Raw genomic sequence first — 18122 nt, 5'->3', positions numbered from 1 at the left:
GAAAAACAGTTATGAATGCTGTTATAAATATTAATGCTGCATACAAACGTAAGACTTAAAGTTCATATATCTATTAAGAGTCTATTGATAAATGTATTTTTTAAGATGAGAGATAGATGTACATAGTTTTTTTCAACTGTTCTGTGCAGCTTTTCCACAGATCTACCCCTGCCAGAAGACAGGATTTCATAATAGTTTGTTCTAAATGTTTCTTTGTGGAATATTTCAGTCCCTCTAGTTTTTCCTAGTTTTCTAGTTTTGTAATTTTATAATCACTCTATTCTTATTTACTGACATATTCGTTTTTATTAATTTTGTTTCACTGACTGGAGTGGTGCTGCTAATTTTCATTGCACACACAATGACAATAAAAGACTATTCTATTCTATTCTATTCTATTCTATCTCAAAGGTTATGACGTTACTGATCCATGAATCTACGGTCGTACAAAGAAAGAAACATTTCAATATTAATCATTTGATTCATGCAGCGGCCGCGACCTCTTCATCAGCGTCCTGCATGTTTAGTTAATCCCGTGGACTTTTCAGAGTGATGTCGTGTTGTCATGAATGTCTGTGTTTGAGGAGTCATTCCCAGACGGGCCCTGAGTCAGAGGCCAGTGGTCCGGACCCCCACCCCACACCACCCCACTCGTCCACAGCCCTGCCTTCGCCACATCTCAGTCAAAACAGTCGCATTGTCCAATGACAGGGGTTCCAGTAACCGACTGGGAAGGAGAGGGCTGTGGGTGATCATCTATACTCAGCTTCATCCCAAAGACTAGGGAAAGCTGAGTGAGTGTGTGAGGAGGACGTGTTTGACCTGGTTTAACCCAGACACATGAATCATTAGCCCATCATTATTATTATTATTATTATTATTATTATTATTATTATTATTATTATTATTATTATTATTATTATTATTATCAAAGATTCACCACTTTGGACCTTATTTATTACTAGGGCTGTGTATCGGCAAGAATCTGGCGATACGATACAAATCACAATACTAGGATCACAATACGGTATATCATGATACAGTTAAAAAGGCAATTTTTTTGTTTGTTTCTTTTTTAAAAATGATTATTTCCTTGAAGAATTGAATTACAGCAGAAATCTGCACAAATACTAAACACATTTGTATTTGATCCCAACAGGATCTAATGTTCTATCACAAAATGTTCAAACTGTGTTCAAAACTTATATTTTACAGGACATTCCAGTTTCAGATCCTGTTCAAATGTTCAGATTCTATTAGTTCACAACTAACATAAGAACAGGATTTGAGTTCAATCCCAACAAAGGAACCAACTCTGCCTCTCAGACAGAAAAAAGTGCTTTTAGGAGGATTCAAATAACCAGTATTTAATAAACAGTGTATAGATAGATAGATACTTTATTATCCTGAGGGAAATTCAAAAAATGATAATAATAAGATATAAACAATAAAGAAAAACAAAAAACCAAAATGAACCTCCACCATATCTGCATTTGATTAAATACCTAAAAATATCCATACAGTACTTTTTAATATCGATACAGTATTGTGAAATGAAATATCGCGATATATTGCAGAAACAATGTTTTCTAACAGCCCTATTTATTACCATTTAAATCAGACTGTTATGTTTTTCTGAATCCCATTCACACAGGAAACATCTTCTTAGAACCATTTCTCTTCTACTGACCCTTTTTTCAGCTCATTAAGACATTAGCATCGCAGCTAAACGTGCAGACAGGCCTGCAATTGTGGTCTCCTAACCATAGCGTATACAACACAACAACAAACCCCATACTGAACGTCCAATTGATTCAGAAGTAGATCAGATATCCAGAATGACTTTTGGCAGTCGGTTTCTCTCATTTCCAGTTCAGACCTGAATAATTGAGTCTGTTTGTCGTGTTGTAAGGCAGTAAACTATGTCAACAGTGAGAGCAGAATGTACAGATTGGAAGCGGAAGACATGCAGCATGTTGTGGCTTTTGACAAGTACGTAGTAACCTATGTGGTCGTCTGAACCACAGGAGCTGCATATGTGCAGCGTAGTGTTACTGCAGACGTCCTACATGTTAATGACGTGTGTGCATTCATGCTTCAGTCTCACAGCCTCAGTTATTCCACATCTATGACCGTGGTCTTGTTATCATGTCATTTAGCCCACTGGTTTCCAACCTTTTTTGGCTCATGACCCCATTTTAACATCACAAATTTCTGGCGACCCCAGACATTCAAAACAGAGACGTTTTTTTTTTTGGCTAAAATTAATTTGTTTCTGATCATGTAATAGTTTGCTATACTATGTTGCAATAAACATTAATTTTAGAGGACATTTAGTCTGTATAATGTCTATTATTGTGGACAGAGGCAGTAATCCAGGTGTAGATTACTGCACAAAGGGAGAGTTGGATTTTCCTTGGTCAGGATCTGTCCAGTCAGTCCAGCTATGATTTACAAGGAGGACAATTAATACTGAACAAACAAGAACTGAAACTATGAATTTGAAAGAGCTGCAGCATCTGAAACTGACCACAATGAACATCTGACACAAACAGAACCACAGTGCTGCAGTTTCACACTCATAGTTTGTCATGTCTTTTATATAATTTGATTGTCTCTCTCAACTCACCATATATTTTTTTATTAGCAAGTTTTTATTTTTATCAATTTCAAAAAATTTCAGGCGACCCCATTTGAATTCCAGGCGACCCCACGGTTGAAAACACTGATTTAACCCTTACAGTCCTTTGTAAAAGTCCTGTTCCAACATTCTGTTTGTTGGTGTATTATAGTTCTAATGTGCACACATATGTATTGTCTCTGTATTTACATCCGGCAGGAAAACATGCTGTAAGTTGATTTTGCCACTGGCTCTCTCCCCTTAGTGCCTCTAGATGTCAAGTCCCCTCTGTTTGTCTATATACAGGGTGGGGAAGCAAAATGTACAATATTTTGAGGCAGGGATTGAAAGACAGTGTATGACCAATTAGTTTAGTGACAGTCAGGAGAATTTATTTGCCACAAGAAAATGTCCATAATAGAAAATGTTTTTATTCTATGTGTCCTCCTTCTTTCTCAATACTGCCTTCACACGCTTCCTGAAACTTGCCACAAGTGCTCCTCAAATATTCAGGTGGACAACTTCTCCCATTCTTCTTTAATAGTATCTTCCAGACTTTCTGGTAATAGTTTTGCTCATAGTCATTCTCTTCTTTCCATTATAAACAGTCTTTATGGACACTCCAGCTATTTTTGAAATCTCCTTTGGTGTGACGAGTGCATTCAGCAAATCACACACTCTTTGACGTTTGCTTTCCTGATTACTCATATGGGCAAAAGTTTGTGAAAAGGTATGGATAATAGTGTTAGGTGTGATTATGACATCAGTATATGTTTGGGTTCAAAACAACTGACGTAGTGTCTGCTGAGAAAAAAACAACTAAATGTTCATTGTAAATTTTGCTTCCCCACCCTGTATGTTTGTGTGTCTGTATGTTTTGTGTATATTGTGTGTATTCTTTTAGGTTATGTATGCATTTTTTTTGTGTGTGTGTGTGTGTGTGTGTAATCAACCTACTTTGCCTTTTTATCTTTATACTATCACTGTGTCCTTTGGAATCCCATGACACGTTCTTATGTCTTGGGCTCTCTGTTTGTATTCTTGTTCTGAGAATCCATTCCAGTAATATTGTATAACCTGAAATACCTCTGTTGGATTTAATTGTTAAATGAAAATGAAAATTAAATTTGATTGCAAAAAAAAAAAAACAGCAGGAAAACAAAAGTTTCAGTGTAAAATCCAAACCGTCCCTTTGCACTTCACATGTTTTTAACCCTTTTGTTCAGACAATATGAGATTTCTTGCATTAATTTTCTGCTTTTTTATACAAGGTTTGATTCAACACATGTCCGATGTTTCTAATTGTTTCTTTCTGTTACTTGCCATGGGGTCAGAGGTCACACTAAATAGTGACTTTAACCTTTTGAACACATTTAGGTCATCACAATGGACATTTATAAAATGATAACAGCATTTGTTAATTCCAAATTGGAGAAATTTGCTTCATACTGGGAAAACTGGGTCAACTGGGTCACACCCTATAGGCCTGATTTGGTTTCACAAATCAGGGATTGTGTTGTATGGAAAGATCACCTCCCTACTGTACATAGTTTTTCCTCTTTTTTTCCTCTTTTATTTGGTTATCTGACATAAACAAAAATATTATTCTGGCATTTCAAGCAGACAACAGATATATGATATATACATATGATGTACCGAATGTCTGATACTGATGTCAATAAAAAAATAAATAACATTTAAAAAAACTGAATAAACGTACATATACACCAGTACATTTCAAAATAGGGATGTTTGTATTTGTCCAAAATATGGACAATATCTGGTTATTCATTGGATCTTTAACAAATTCTATTATTTTGGAAACTGACAAACTCATTTACAATATGACAGATCCGATTTTCACATATTATCTTGGTAAATGTTGGACAGAACCATAAATTTATTTAATGGGGTATCTTTACCAGTACTGATCCTTGTCTTCATCTAGTGTTAGTACATTTTCCAAGTGAAAATAATATGGGCACTGTTACTGCGTGTTTAAGGCTGCTCATGTATGTTCCAGTATTCTCTTATTGTATGTGGAGAAGTATAAGAGAATGAGAAATAAATATGTGTGATCATTTCAACTCTAAAAAACAACAAGCTAAAAGTGGAATAAGACTTTTACACAGAAATGTGTAGTTTTAATGCGTACTAGCATTGATAATGTCGCGAAGGGCTGAAAGACATTAAATATGAATTTTTTATACATTATAAGTGACGACTGTGGTATACTTGGGTTGTCTCTAAATAGTACATAGTCATTCAATGTTTCTGAACCACAGTGAACATTTCTTTATGTAATCTGGTTTGTAATATTTTAATCAGCTCAGCTTTTTCATAATTCTTTACTTTTTCCACATAGACAGGAGCGGGAAGAGATACACAGATTAACGACACATGCTGACTCTCCAAAAGGTTTACCATAAAAAAGATTTCAATAGTACTAAATACATTTGAGTACATTTTTATTAACTTTGCATCTTGCTTGACCTTCTCTAAGTGTCTACATTATAAAATCAATCACTGAACCCTTAAACACCTTTACATGTATGTATTTTTGGCTCGTAACTTTGAAGTGAACACATGTGAGGGAGTGTCCCAGAAAGTTCTCAGACAAATGTAATTTCAAATGCCAGTATTTTACAAATTTGTCTTTGATGTCTTGTTAACATTCGATCTTTTGGGAACATTAATCCAAATTGTGCTTTATTAAATCTGTCTTTTCAACCTTTCTTAGAATGACAGATCTTGAAATTAGAGCCAACATTAAGTTTTTCACGAAACATAATTGGAAGACTGATATGATTATGGATGTTTTACTAAAGGTTTATGGGGACTCTTCACCATGTAGAGCCATAGTTTATGATTGGATTAAACATTTTAAGGAAGGCAGAGAACAACTGGAAGATGAAACCCTCCACTACAGAAGCAGGTGTTAAAGACAAAGACTGTCAAAACAGTCACAGCAGTTCTACAATGAAGAAATCTACTGATGGAAACATAGATTGCAGAAGTGTTTAGCCCACTGGTTTCCAACCTTTTTTGGCTCCTGACCCCTTTTTAACATCATAAAGTGGTGACCCCAGACATTCAAAATAGAGACTTTTTTTTGTTGCTGAAATTAATTTGTTTTTGGTCATGTAATAATTTGCTATACTATGTTACAAATACACAATTTTAGAGGACATTTAGTCTATATAATGTCTATTATTGTGGACAGAGGCAGTAAATCCAGGTGTAGATTACTGCACAAAGGGAGAATTGGATTTTCCTTGGTCAGGATCTGTCCAGTCAGTCCAGCTGTGATTTACAAGGAGGACAATTAATACTGAACAAACAAGAACTGAAACTATGAATTATGAAAAAGCTGCAGCATCTGAAACTGACCACAATGAACATTTGACACAGAAACAGAACCACAGTGCTGCAGTTTGTCATGTCTTTTATGTATTGTGATTGTCTCTCAACTCACCATATATTTTTTATTAGCAAGTTGTTGTTTTTTTTTTTTTTTTGTTTTGTTTTTATCAATTACTAGAAATTTCAGGTGACTCCATTTGAATTCCAGTTGGGTCCTGACCCCAAGGTTGAAAAACACTGGTTTAGACTCTACTGGAGCTTAAGTAGAATTTTTTTTTTTGTTATATTATTTTGATAAATATTTCGATATTTTGATATATACACTTTTTATTACATTTGCCTGAGAACTTTTTGACTCTCCCTTGTATCTGTGGTTTGCAGAAAATATACAATGGTGACATTTTGTCCTGGAAACTGAGTTATCATCTGGCTGCGCTCACATTTGGGAGCTATAAAGCTGAAAATGACCACAGCGGTGGTTACTGCTCGGTCAGTCGGTGTTCGTAGACATTATCCCATAGGAAACTGTTTCACCATCCATCCCATATAGCGGCCATGACATCAGAGGATGATGGAGCCTCTGTGAGTAAGCAGCAGTAACACACACCTCATCTTCTTCTCCTGCTTCTCTTCTATTTCCAGCTCGCCTGTCGCTGCTGCTACAAGTGGCAGAATGACTTGATCTGCCTCCAGTCACTTGTGAGTCACCTCAGCCCTGTGTGGGTCCGGGCCTGGTTACCCAGTGACCCAGCAGCCCCGCACACCTCCACACCCAGACCGAGAGGCTGCGTGGGCAATGCGGGCCTGAACCTGGGGGGGTTGGAGGTTGGTTTTATGTGGTTGTCTGGGAAGTGAGAGGGATAATAGACTGCTGTAATGTGTGGGCCCCCTGATTTCCTGGCCACCGAGAGGATCGCATGTGTCCGAGTGTGAGCGCCGGCTGACACAGATGGCGGCGGAGCAGGGATGTGATAAACACCCTGGGCATTGGGGATCTCCGTCCCAGGAGTGGGCTCCATGCTTTAGTGTGAAGTCACTGGCTAAAAGAATGGTCAAAGTGGAGGAGGAACAGGACACACCAGCAAAACACACACATATTACCTTACAACATTCGCACCGTGAATCAAAAGTTTCCTCACAAAGTGAAAAACATTCCCTCATCACATAATTCTGTTATTCCAACACTGAGCAAAATAAAATCAAGCAGGCAGCCTGTTTATACGCACACTAATCCTTCTGATCATAATGATTTCGGAGTTATCAGATTATTGAAAATGAACACGTTAACATCTTAATGTGAGATGGTTTATCAGATACCAGCAGTAATCTGATCATATGAAATCAGATTAACACACCTGGATGTCTCCCCAGTACTCTCATGTCTTCATGCATGTGTACAGGTTAATCTGATTTATTTTGTTCTTTTACGTCTGCGCGTGTGTAAACATGACTGAATCACAGTAAATGGGAATGACGTAGCCAAATGTGAGCAGAAGACAATCATAGGAACTTTGATTCTAACTGTACGTACTCCGAAAGAAATCTGATAATGGACTGAAATGTATAAACTAGGGTTTTTCGATTATTGTATTTCTGAAGTGCATGTGAACGCATCAGATCTGATTGTTACAATTATCTGACAGTTATGGGTTTTTTACGGTCATTAAAGGGACTCAGTGTTTCTTCTTTTTATCGAGCAGGAAGGTGATAAAGGATGAGTGTTGTGGTGCAGAGGTCAGAGCTGGAGGCCGTTGGGTCGGAACGCTGTTTTACCACCGTGGTGTGTGTCAGGGCTGTTATGTTAGGTGTGAACTGTGGCCCTGCAGGAGCGTTGGGTAACACCAGCGATTGCCCAAGCCAGTTGTTGTGATGATGTCGTAACCAGTTGGACCAGGCCGGGGTTTGTCATGTGAGCCCTTGTTCTCTATCATCCGCCGCCGGGACGTCAGGCCACGGTCTCTACGCGATCATGTGTGAGCTTTGGGTTTAATCTGCATAAAGAACAAGAAACTGTGCGTTTTTTGAGTGTGGGCCTTTGCGAGCCTTTGCGGGTGGCAGCCTTCAGAAGGGGCAGAGGGGTCAGAGGTCATCTCTGACTCACGGCCTCTGGAATTCAGTTTTCACCAAAACGAAACACAGGATGCCTAAACCACTCCGAGCTCGGTGCAGCCACAGGAAATGATAGCTCATGTAAAAAATGAGATTAGATGGTTCTCATAAATAAACCTCAGGGTTTCTTCCACATACGCACATTCCAGGAACCCGGCCAGATGAGGGGTTTCCCCAGCCATTCTCCTCATTTCACCTGAACATTCCTCCTGTTCACATCCCTCCTGGTTATTGATCAGTTTACCCTTTTTACAGTTTCACTGGCAGGTATGACACAAACTCACTCCTTCTGCCAGATGAGGTGAAAGGTTTTTTTTCTGTTTTTGTTTATTTTTTTATTTTAAGACTTCATCTTGGTTTTCGGAGCCTTATCATCATTAATATATTTCCATCCCTCATCAGTGCAGATATGTATGACTCTGGCAGCTGCTTGTATTTTTTTGAGGTGCAGATTTTGAGAAAAGTTTGTTGGAGTCATACCTGGAATCTGCAACCAACATCAACAAGGACTGAACTCCAAAAGACACAAACCTGAGCTTTTTTGGTCAGCAAACAAACATTAAACATTAAGTAGTGACTGTGGGAGTTTGTCAACCTCCAGGGCTGATGTGTTTAAGTGCTGCTGTTATATGTTTGACATTTTACACATAAATCTGCATTCTTTATCAGACTGATGAGGACATGGAGTTTTCTATGTCTGCATCGTTATAAATTACCCTCAAATGTGAAATTATATTACCTTTAATATTTGGAATTATTGTTGATTATTATTGATTATTCTGAGACTTTTTTTTGAAGTATTTTAAGTTTTATATTATTTATCTACCTCTGTGTGTGTGTGTGTGTGTGTGTGTGTGTGTGTGTGTGTGTGTGTGTGTGGGCTTAGAATGATGTTAGGGCTTTTTATTTCTTTTATCTAAAATACACTTATATTTTAGAGCAGAGGTGTCAATATATTTTTTGTGGGCCCAAACTAGCCCGCCAAAGGGTCTAATCCAGGCCATGAGGTGAATTTATGAAAAGTAAAAACTACACTGAAGACATTAACAGTCATTTTAGTTCAGGTCCCACATTCAAAACAGTTTCATCTCAAGTGGGTCAGAACCAGTAAAATACAAAAATTACAGTTATGACAATGCATAGTTTACAAACTATCCTTTAACAAAAAAGTGAATAACCTGAACAAATATGAACAACTTTAAATGTCTCATTAGAAGTAAGTGTAATTTTATCAGTATTCTGTCTGTTATTAAATGTTTTGTGTATTTGTAGATCCACTGTGATCTACAAGTTGTAATGCACATGTGTAAATGATAAACTGAGGCAGAATATTAAAATTGCACTTATTTTTATTAATAAATTTTTGTTTTTTTCATGGTTGCTCGTGTTATTCACATTTTTTAAAGGATGGATTGTGGATGTAAACATTTTTATAATGTAATTGTACTTTTTTCACTTTAAACACAGACAAAAGTTTGAAGTTGTCATTATTTATATATTATTGTGTTATTATTTTACTGGTCTGATCCACTTCAGGTCATATTGGATGGATGTGGCCCCTGAACTAATATGAGTTTGACAGTTCTGTTTTAGGGTAAAATGAAAAGGGTCCTTGAGTTTTGGTTTCCTTATACACTTGTTTCAGTGTGTGATGCTGTACAGATGTACAGACGTACAAACGGCTGCTGTGAGTCTGAATCTGAAGCTCAGTGATGAGTTCGAAGGCAGTGGATGATGTTGCAGCTGTGATTTTAATTTTGTGTGATCAAATTATTGATCCATCGGTGTTACTCATCTCTTAATTTGTCCTTGAATGATGGATTTTACTCATTTTACACATTTAAACTCTTCCTACACACCTTGGTTTTAATTATATGTGAACTTTGTTTCACTGTGTGTTTTAAAATCCTGTTGAGATTATCTTCACATTAAACATTTTTCCTCAAATCCACATATTATTTTCTTACATACCTTTTCCTCAGGTTTCTGTTTTAATATTTTAACACTAAAGTATACAGACGTCCTTGTGCATCAGATATATTTTTAATAGATTTTCTTTTTTAGTTTCAGTTTGTGACTGAACATAAATGACTGCAGAGACGTATGATGGATTTCCAGAATCTTTCAGTTACAGTTAATAATAGAATCATCACCTACACAACTTTATGAGTTAAACTTATAGTTTATAAGTATTATCAAGTGAGAATAATTTCTAGAAACCAGCAGCTCCTGATGCCTTTTGCAGAAGCTTCTGGAAGTAATTTAATCAATTGGAGAACAACAGTTATAAACTTTGATAGGATCCACACATGCAGAGTTTTATGACTCAAAAACCACCTACATTTAGGACTCGTACCTTTCATTATTATCATTATGCTTTTTTTTTCTCTCCCATATTTGTTTACTCACTTTTCTGTTTTAATGATTAAAGTCACATTTCCTAGAAGTGTTTGGGTTCACAGCTAAAAGGGGATATTTTACAGCATTTTAATACTTTGCAGTAATTCTTTATGCGCTTCAAGTTTTTGGACACACACCCACAATAACTGGGGTATTCACATAAAAAGAAAATACAGTGAACAATTTCGGATTTAAGATATGTTACAGATTTTACCATGAAAATCCTTCACGAGGTTTTTACACATGTTCCATTTACATGATGATACAAGAATAAAAACTATAACTCAAATGTAGTTTGAGGATCATTTTTCTAAGTTTTGTTGCAGCTTATTTTACAAATTAGAGACATTTATATGAGCTTTGGTTTCATTATAAATGATTCTACATTTTATAGATTTAATTGTAAACTGAATTATTAGAAGAGGCTGCAGAAATGAGTGAATTATACAAAATTTACAACAGAAGGAAAATGTTCTTTTTTGTTCTAATAGAGATTGTATTTAATAGAGAACCTGGATGCTGAAAATCACTTTTTAAAGGTTCTGTAATAGTTTTGTTAAAACCAATTTCTGTCCTCATTTCTCAAGACCATGGAGTTTGAGGAGAAATGTGAGGAATTCTCTATTTCTCTCACAAACCTGTTGTCAAAGTTTGTTCAGGAGCTGCTGAGTAAATACCTGAGGCTCATTGTTTTGCCAAATAGTATCTTCACATTGCTTAAATTAATTGGAGTTCATCATTTTTTCCTCCTTCACCTCCTCAGCTCAGAAAGAACCAGAAAATACTGTTGACATTTACAAACTTTTACTGAACATCAACTAAATATGCAAACACAGATTTACCTCTTGTATTTAATGCATGCACAAGTTACACATATTTCTGTTGTAATTCTAAAGTAACAAATTTATCTCCTCTGTCTGAAGGTTTTACACAGACTAAGCTCTGTACTTACAGTGCAAATTCTCAAATCCAATAATTCACAAAAGGTGAAAAAGTGAAAGTATATTCCCAAAAGGCACAAAATGATCAGATTTTTTAATGCAAAGACCAGGAGTGAGTCCTGACTGTGAGGCATTAAAATGTGTTTTAGTCTGCTAGCTTTGAGCGTCTTTGTTGGTGGATTTGCTCAGGCTCATGACTCAGTGTTGCTCATCGTGTAGGAGATGATTCGCCCGCCATTTCTGAAAACTGCTTCTCTCACTCTTTGTTCTCGCATGTTTACTTTTTACCCCGCTCGACTCGTACATTTCTCCCGTGTTTTCCCATTTTTCTTGCTCTTCTGTAAACTCAATATTGGGTTTTCTGGTAGTTATGTATATTTTCGATTGTTTGGTCAGTATTTTTTTGTGCTTATGTGAAATGAGGAATTTTGTCGAGGTGGGGGATGGGATGAGGGGAAGCTTTGGTTTCCCTCCTAAAAAAAAAAAATCTGACTTGATTTTTGATACAGTTGGCCATTTTCTATTGTGTAATTTAAAGCGTGACTTCCTGTCTGCTTTGTGCTCATTCACATGTAGGATATCCATTACCTGCTATAAAGTTAATCATTACTAAACACCTTCCTTGTTGTGAATTCAGTCATTTTACACAACCTGTTTTTTTCCCACCATAACATAGGTGTCTGTATGTGTGTGGAGGCGGGAAGGGACGGAAATGACTTGACTCCTAAAGAGAAAGTTATCAGCCATAAAGTCAACCGTATGTGACATGTCAGCCCACGCAGACCTGCCTCAAATGTTTGATGTGTCTCTGAGGCTGGATGATACCTCCCCCAACGTGAACAAAAGACGAACATGAGGAATGCTTTGAAACAATAGTGCAGGGGGTGTAATTGAGTGTGGAGCCACAAAGGAGAATAAGTGAAGGTCTTTAGTATGTATTTGTTTGGCGATTAATCACTAACTCCAGCTTAGGATGGGCCACTGGTTCGCTATTCTAGGGCATTCTCTGCAGTCTCTTACGCCTTTTTTTTTTTTTTTTTTTTGAGTGTGTGTATGTGAGAGGAGAGGGGGAGGGAGCATGGAGGGGTGGGGGGGTCGGTAGTATGCTTGTAGTTGGTGGCTAAATCTTGTAAAGGGTTTTCCTAATATGGGCCGTCTTAACAGGAGTGCCCTCCCCCTGTGGGCCATCCCCTCCAGATCTCAGCCAGTGATGACACAGCTCGGGTACGATTCACTTCCTCATTAATTGGCCTAAACCAGTTCTTACAGGAACCGCCTGTGATAAATGTGAGAGTTCTGAGAAGTCATTCATTTCTCCTCGCTGCAGCGGCAGAGGAGGCACTGCAGGGGAGTTGAACGGGTTCACCGATGTGTGTGTGTGTGTGTTCGAGGCGGAGGAGGCTGGTTTGTGTGCGAGCAGAGCTGAGCGAGCGGCAGAATGTGACTGACTACTGCTGCCGCCGCTGCCGTATGAGGACCGGCCAACTTTTTCTGCTTTCTTCTTTTTTCATTTATTTCTCTCTTTGCTTTTTTTGTAACAGTGTATTTGCTAAAGCCGTGGTACATTCTGTACTTTTTTTTTCTCTGTGGGTTTCAGTGTTTGTGTGTGTTTGTGGGGATGAGCAGTGAAGGGATTGCACTCGTTGATCCCTCCGTCTTTCTCTCTCCTCGGAGGGAGGAAGCGGGGCGACCGACACTGTACAGGAGATAGGACAGCATGCCTCCCTTTGTTGCTGCCCTTGGGCTGGTGAGTAACAATGATGTGACGTGATTTGTACCCCCCCCCCCCACACACACACACCCTCCTCCTCCCCTTTTCTCCCCCCATACCTCCTCTTCCCTCCCCTCTCTTTCTCCCCTCTTCCTTCCCTCCCTCTTTCCCTCCTTTTCCTCTCTTCCTCCCTCCCTCCCTGTCTTCTCCCCCCTCTGTCTGTCTGTTGTTGGACGCAGAGCTGTTCCACTGCTGGGTGCGGCACTGCAGAAGCCCTTCAGGGACTACTTGGAGGCCCAGAAGGCCAAGCTGCACCATCGCGCCGGCGAGGGGATCCCAACTGTAAGTACAGGGGCCTCAGCCCCCGACTCACAGCCTCTATTCATTCACATGAGCGCGCCAAGAAAAGAATGCAGCCCCTCACTTTTCCCTCGTTTCGCTCCTTCTGCCTCTACTTTTTTGTCCTCTTCTTCTCTTATCTCAGCCTTCTTTTATTTCTCTAATCCGCACATTTCAGTCCAGTTTCACACACTTTACCTGCGCCTCTCATTTCAATTAATGTTAAAGATTTATTTGCGGTTTGACCTTTAACAGTGAATAGTGTTGATGTTTTATCACACTTTGAGCTGTAGTCTGACTGTAGATTACACAGGCTTGTTTAGGGCCAGAATGACAGAGTAGGTTAGCGCAGCTCTGGGCGGGCTGGAGGGGAGGGAGGAGAGTGAGGGAAGGGGGGGGGGCAGCAGGAGGAGAGGGGCCAGTGTGGGGTCTGGCTTCGGTCTCTGTATTGAACTGTACTACTGTAGCATGGGGCGTGCTGACTCATGCTCCGTCTTACCAATTGGGAGAGGTGTGTGAGTGTGGTCACTCCCCTATGTGTCACACACACACACACACACACACACACACACACTTGCACTCGCTGCCCCGCCTGAACCCAGCACTGACTGTAGACTGGGGCGGGGGCCCCCCCTCCGCCACTGACAATCCATCAAAACCCCCTGTCTAGAACAAAAAGAGCCAGTTGTAGCTGTAGCCTGTTTGTCTTTGAAAGCCTTTTTCCTCTTTGCCATCGCTCACTCTCTTTTCTCTTACTTGCTCTAAGTTGATTCATTGAAACCATTTTTCTTTTTTATGTGCTCACTAGGAAGGAGAAGAAAAGGATAGACTTTGAGTTGCACAAGGACAGATTAAGGCATTTCTAGAACAATGTTCCTTTTTTCTTGTAACTTGAGCCTCCTGCAGTTACAGGAGAGAAGCGAGGCAATTTAAGTTGGTGGAGGCAGGCTGCAGGCTGGGGTCAGTGGGGGCGTTAGGAGGGAGGATGGCGGGGGCTGCCGCGTGTTTTATTACCCCTGATCTCTATCTGTCCTGCACATGGAGCTGGATCCCCACCTCGCCTACAGCATCAGGAGCAGAGGGCGAAGGGGGCGACGGGGGGAGGCCTGGCGGTACTGACCCGGCTTCTCTGTGTTTTCTCTGTGGTTCTGGCAGGAGGAGAGCTGGCTGTCATGGCTCTTTGAGAAGGTTGTGGTCTTCATGGTATGCTTCTTTGTCTGCTCCATTGTCAACTCGATGGCCCAGAGCTACGCCAAACGCAAGCAGCAGGAGAAGTTCTCAGCAGGCAAAATGGACTGAAGGCCGGCCCGCCGTCACGTCGAAGCGTCAGGAGCCCCGCTGCTCCTGGGCCCCACATCTGCCCCTGATAGCCCACCTTCACCCCTAGACAAATATCAGCCTCCGTCTGGTTTCTGTCTTGTTGTTGTAGCAACATGTTTATGTCGAACTTGGACTTGCATTACTTGCTTTTGAAGGCTTTGCATTTGGTAGTGATTTCTGCGATTGTTGTGTGTAAGGTAGGTGCTAGCTTGTGTGTGTGTTAAACGTTGTGTTATTAAGGCTTTGGCGTTAGGCATCTCCTGAGCACGTGAGAAAAAGCTGCAGGCGGTAAACGTCCTCATTCAGTCATTAAGTTGCACAGTTGGTTCCAGTAGAAGAGGAACCTCCAAGTCTTAGTCACTTGCAGTGACTTTTTCTGAATAAGCTAAGGTTGTTTTTGTTGATTATTTTATGAATGTTCTAGAAAACAGCGCCAAGGTTCAGTTACTTGTCGAACGCCTCATTTACTTATTATCTCTAATTGACAGTTAATGAATTAAGTTCCTGTGTATTTCTTAGCTTCTGGGGCTGATGTGCAGTATTGTCCATGCGCTGTCGACTGTAAAGAACTCAGTGTAAGTGAGTTTGAGTAAAAGACATGAATTCCTGTTTGTCCCTGTACTTCAGACTGTGTGCTCAGTAAAGCTCATCTGGGTACTTTTGGATGAGAAATGATAAATTGGGTCTGAATCACCCTGCTGGTCCCTTTGTCTGCCCTTATTGTTCTGCTTACAGGAAGACAGCCCATGAGTCAGCCTGGGGCCGCTCCAGCAGATGCAGCCGAATATTGAATCACATCTACCAGTGTGTGTGAAACAGACACACACACCATAGTAGTTTGTGTTGGAGTGGCCGCCACATTTGTCGCTCTCCCTTTATCTTTTATGGATTAAAGCAGATTGTGCTCCACTAATAGACTAGTCTGCCTGGAAGTCTGAGGATAGCACAGCCACAGCTCCCATTCACTTCCCCAGCCGTGGTAGGTGTTTCTCTTTGTCTTACTTGTCCGTGGAGCTTTTTTTTTTTGCGTCCTCACCACAACAGGCTCATGTTTGACATTACACCAGCAGCCTCTAAAGCGACGCTCATTCTCAGTGTTAATTTTTGCCTCTTTTTGTTCGTTGGATAACACCAGCTGGCTTTAGATCTATGCAGTACCTTCTTTTTTTTCCAGCCAAACCTGCTCTTTTTTCTTCTTCTCTGTGCCGCTGCTGTGCTACGCTGGACTGAGCGCAGTGGGCGCTAGAGCAGGCACAAGCGGGAGGGAAAAAAAAAAAAAAAACCTCCAGCGCACAGTGGAAAAGCGTCTGTACCGTTACCTCAGCTGAACCTTCGAATGAACTCGTTGCACTGCCCCAGTCACGGAGCCAGGAGACGAATCACTCGAGTAGATTCAAAACAGAGGGGTACTGTTGAGCGGCTGAACCCTGCGCTCGGCTCTCACTCCACTCACAGCCTCACATCTCCTCTCTCCTGCCACGGTAAGTAGGATTAGGATTTTTTTTTTTTTCTTTTTTCATTGTTGTCGGTTTCTGTCCATGTGTTCGTCTCAGGCATGTCCGTCACTCTCTCGGCCTGTCAGATAGCTTATCAGACTGGTGTTGGCTGTTAAGATTGCAAGGCGACAACAGTCTGTAGGCTGTCTGACATTTCGGGCTCTTTCATCTGACCAGCATCCTGTTTTGTCCTCCTTCTGTTACTGTCATTGTCTCAGTTAGCATCAGTTCCCATTCGGAGGTGTGTGCCGCAGTGTCACTTCCCTTTTATCCCAACGGCTTGTGAAACGTCGGAGACATGAGTCTATTGTTTATTTCCTCCATGCTGACGTCCGTGAGGGTTTTTTTTATGTGGTTTTACGTGGGGAAGTGTGTTCTCGCATGTTTGCAAGCGCAGATGCGGTGATGTCAGCAGCGTACGACTGTGTGTGTGTGTGTGTGTGTGTGTGTGTGAGTTGGCTCTGTCCTCTTGAATTTCCAGAGAATCCAGACAGTACACACCTTATTGCAACACATTACATTGTGACACTCAGTCCTAGGTATGGTACACGCAGTGCTCACCCAGCTCTCCCCTTCCCTTTTACACTTCCCTCTTCTCTTTTACTCAGAACTTTCCTCTGTTGCTCAATACTCACTTTTTCGTAGGAGGCGTTTTGCCTTTTTATTGGAGCAGCTCTCTTAAGGGGCTGTTTTTGCGAGGGCCACAAATTCGTAATTATACAAAGCTGAAAATCATTGGATACTCCTGCCACAAAGCCTCAGTTTTATTTTGGATTTCTCTTTTTTTTTTTTTTTTTTTTTTTTCTGCTACAAAAAAGGGGTAAAACTTTTTCTGGTCATGAAGGCAGAATCATTGGATAACACTGGAATGACTTGCTGGCTCAGGGAGTGTGTTTTTCTTGGCAGTTTCAGAATGTCCTGTTCCATAAGGGAGCCCCCTTTTGGCATGTGTCTGAATATGTGTGTGTGTGTGTGTGTGTGTGCAAAGCTTTTCTACAAATTCTGTTTCTATTTCTCTGTGTAAGTGCCTGTATTTCTACTCTAAAACATGTCTGTGCCCGGCTTATTTTCGAGGTGTACACGCTGTTTTTTTTTTTTTCACCTGCTTTTCCTATAAATAAAGTTTGTTGAAAAGAGCATGGGTGTTCTGTTCTTTTATGTGATAAGTCTTGACCACAGCGGGGCCGGCGTTGACCCTCAGGCCTCTGAAGAATCTCACATGTCAGCCGAGGCGAGGGACAAGGAGGATACCGAGTCATCACAACTCCAGTTCTCCCCGTCTAACGTTTCACATCCAAACAGTTATCACATTACTGATTTGCTCTCTCCACACTGACATCATCTCCATTCAGATTCCAAGTCCTGAGCCTTTAGAGTGAGTTATGGGCACTTACAGCTACACTTGTGCTCTTGTTGCAAAGCTTGTATTTAAATACACCAACCTGATACCTTCAGGTTTTTACGAGTATCACAAGTTAGTGTCGGTGAAAACAGATTATTCACAAGGTTTTCACTGTGTTTAAAAAGATTATTGTTGCATTAAATGTCCAGAGAAACTGGGTTAATCATAAGTTAAAAGTAATTTCAGTATGTTTTAAAAAAGTTCTTATTACCCAACGCTCAGAACTAAGATATAATATTCATTTAATTTTTAAGACAGAACACACTGCACTTTTTTATTTTTACTTTTATTACAAGTCAATATCAGCAAAAAAGAATGACTCGGTTTATTTTTGCAAAGCTTGTATTTTAAATACACCAACCTGATACCTACAAGTTTTTACGAGTATCACAAGTTAGTGTCGGTGAAAACAGATTATTCA

At 40.1% G+C, this 18122-nt stretch overlaps 1 protein-coding gene across 1 annotated transcript in view; it reads left to right on the top strand.

The window, feature by feature from the left end:
- Positions 1-14938, top strand: part of LOC115433573 (vacuole membrane protein 1-like) — a 48267-nt gene extending 33329 nt beyond the window's left edge. Inside the window, exons 4-5 of the mRNA XM_030155053.1 lie at positions 13384-13486; positions 14639-14938. Coding sequence (XP_030010913.1) covers positions 13384-13486; positions 14639-14782 — 247 coding nt within the window. The 3' untranslated portion in view covers positions 14783-14938. The remainder of the gene's footprint in view (positions 1-13383; positions 13487-14638) is intronic.
- Positions 14939-18122: the final 3184 nt, after the last annotated feature.

The sequence above is a fragment of the Sphaeramia orbicularis genome, chromosome 14, assembly GCF_902148855.1.
Source record: "Sphaeramia orbicularis chromosome 14, fSphaOr1.1, whole genome shotgun sequence".
Taxonomy (NCBI): Eukaryota; Metazoa; Chordata; class Actinopteri; order Kurtiformes; family Apogonidae; genus Sphaeramia; species Sphaeramia orbicularis.
The sequence above is the reverse complement of the archived record's forward strand: the minus strand, read 5'-3'. Positions and strand labels throughout refer to the sequence as shown.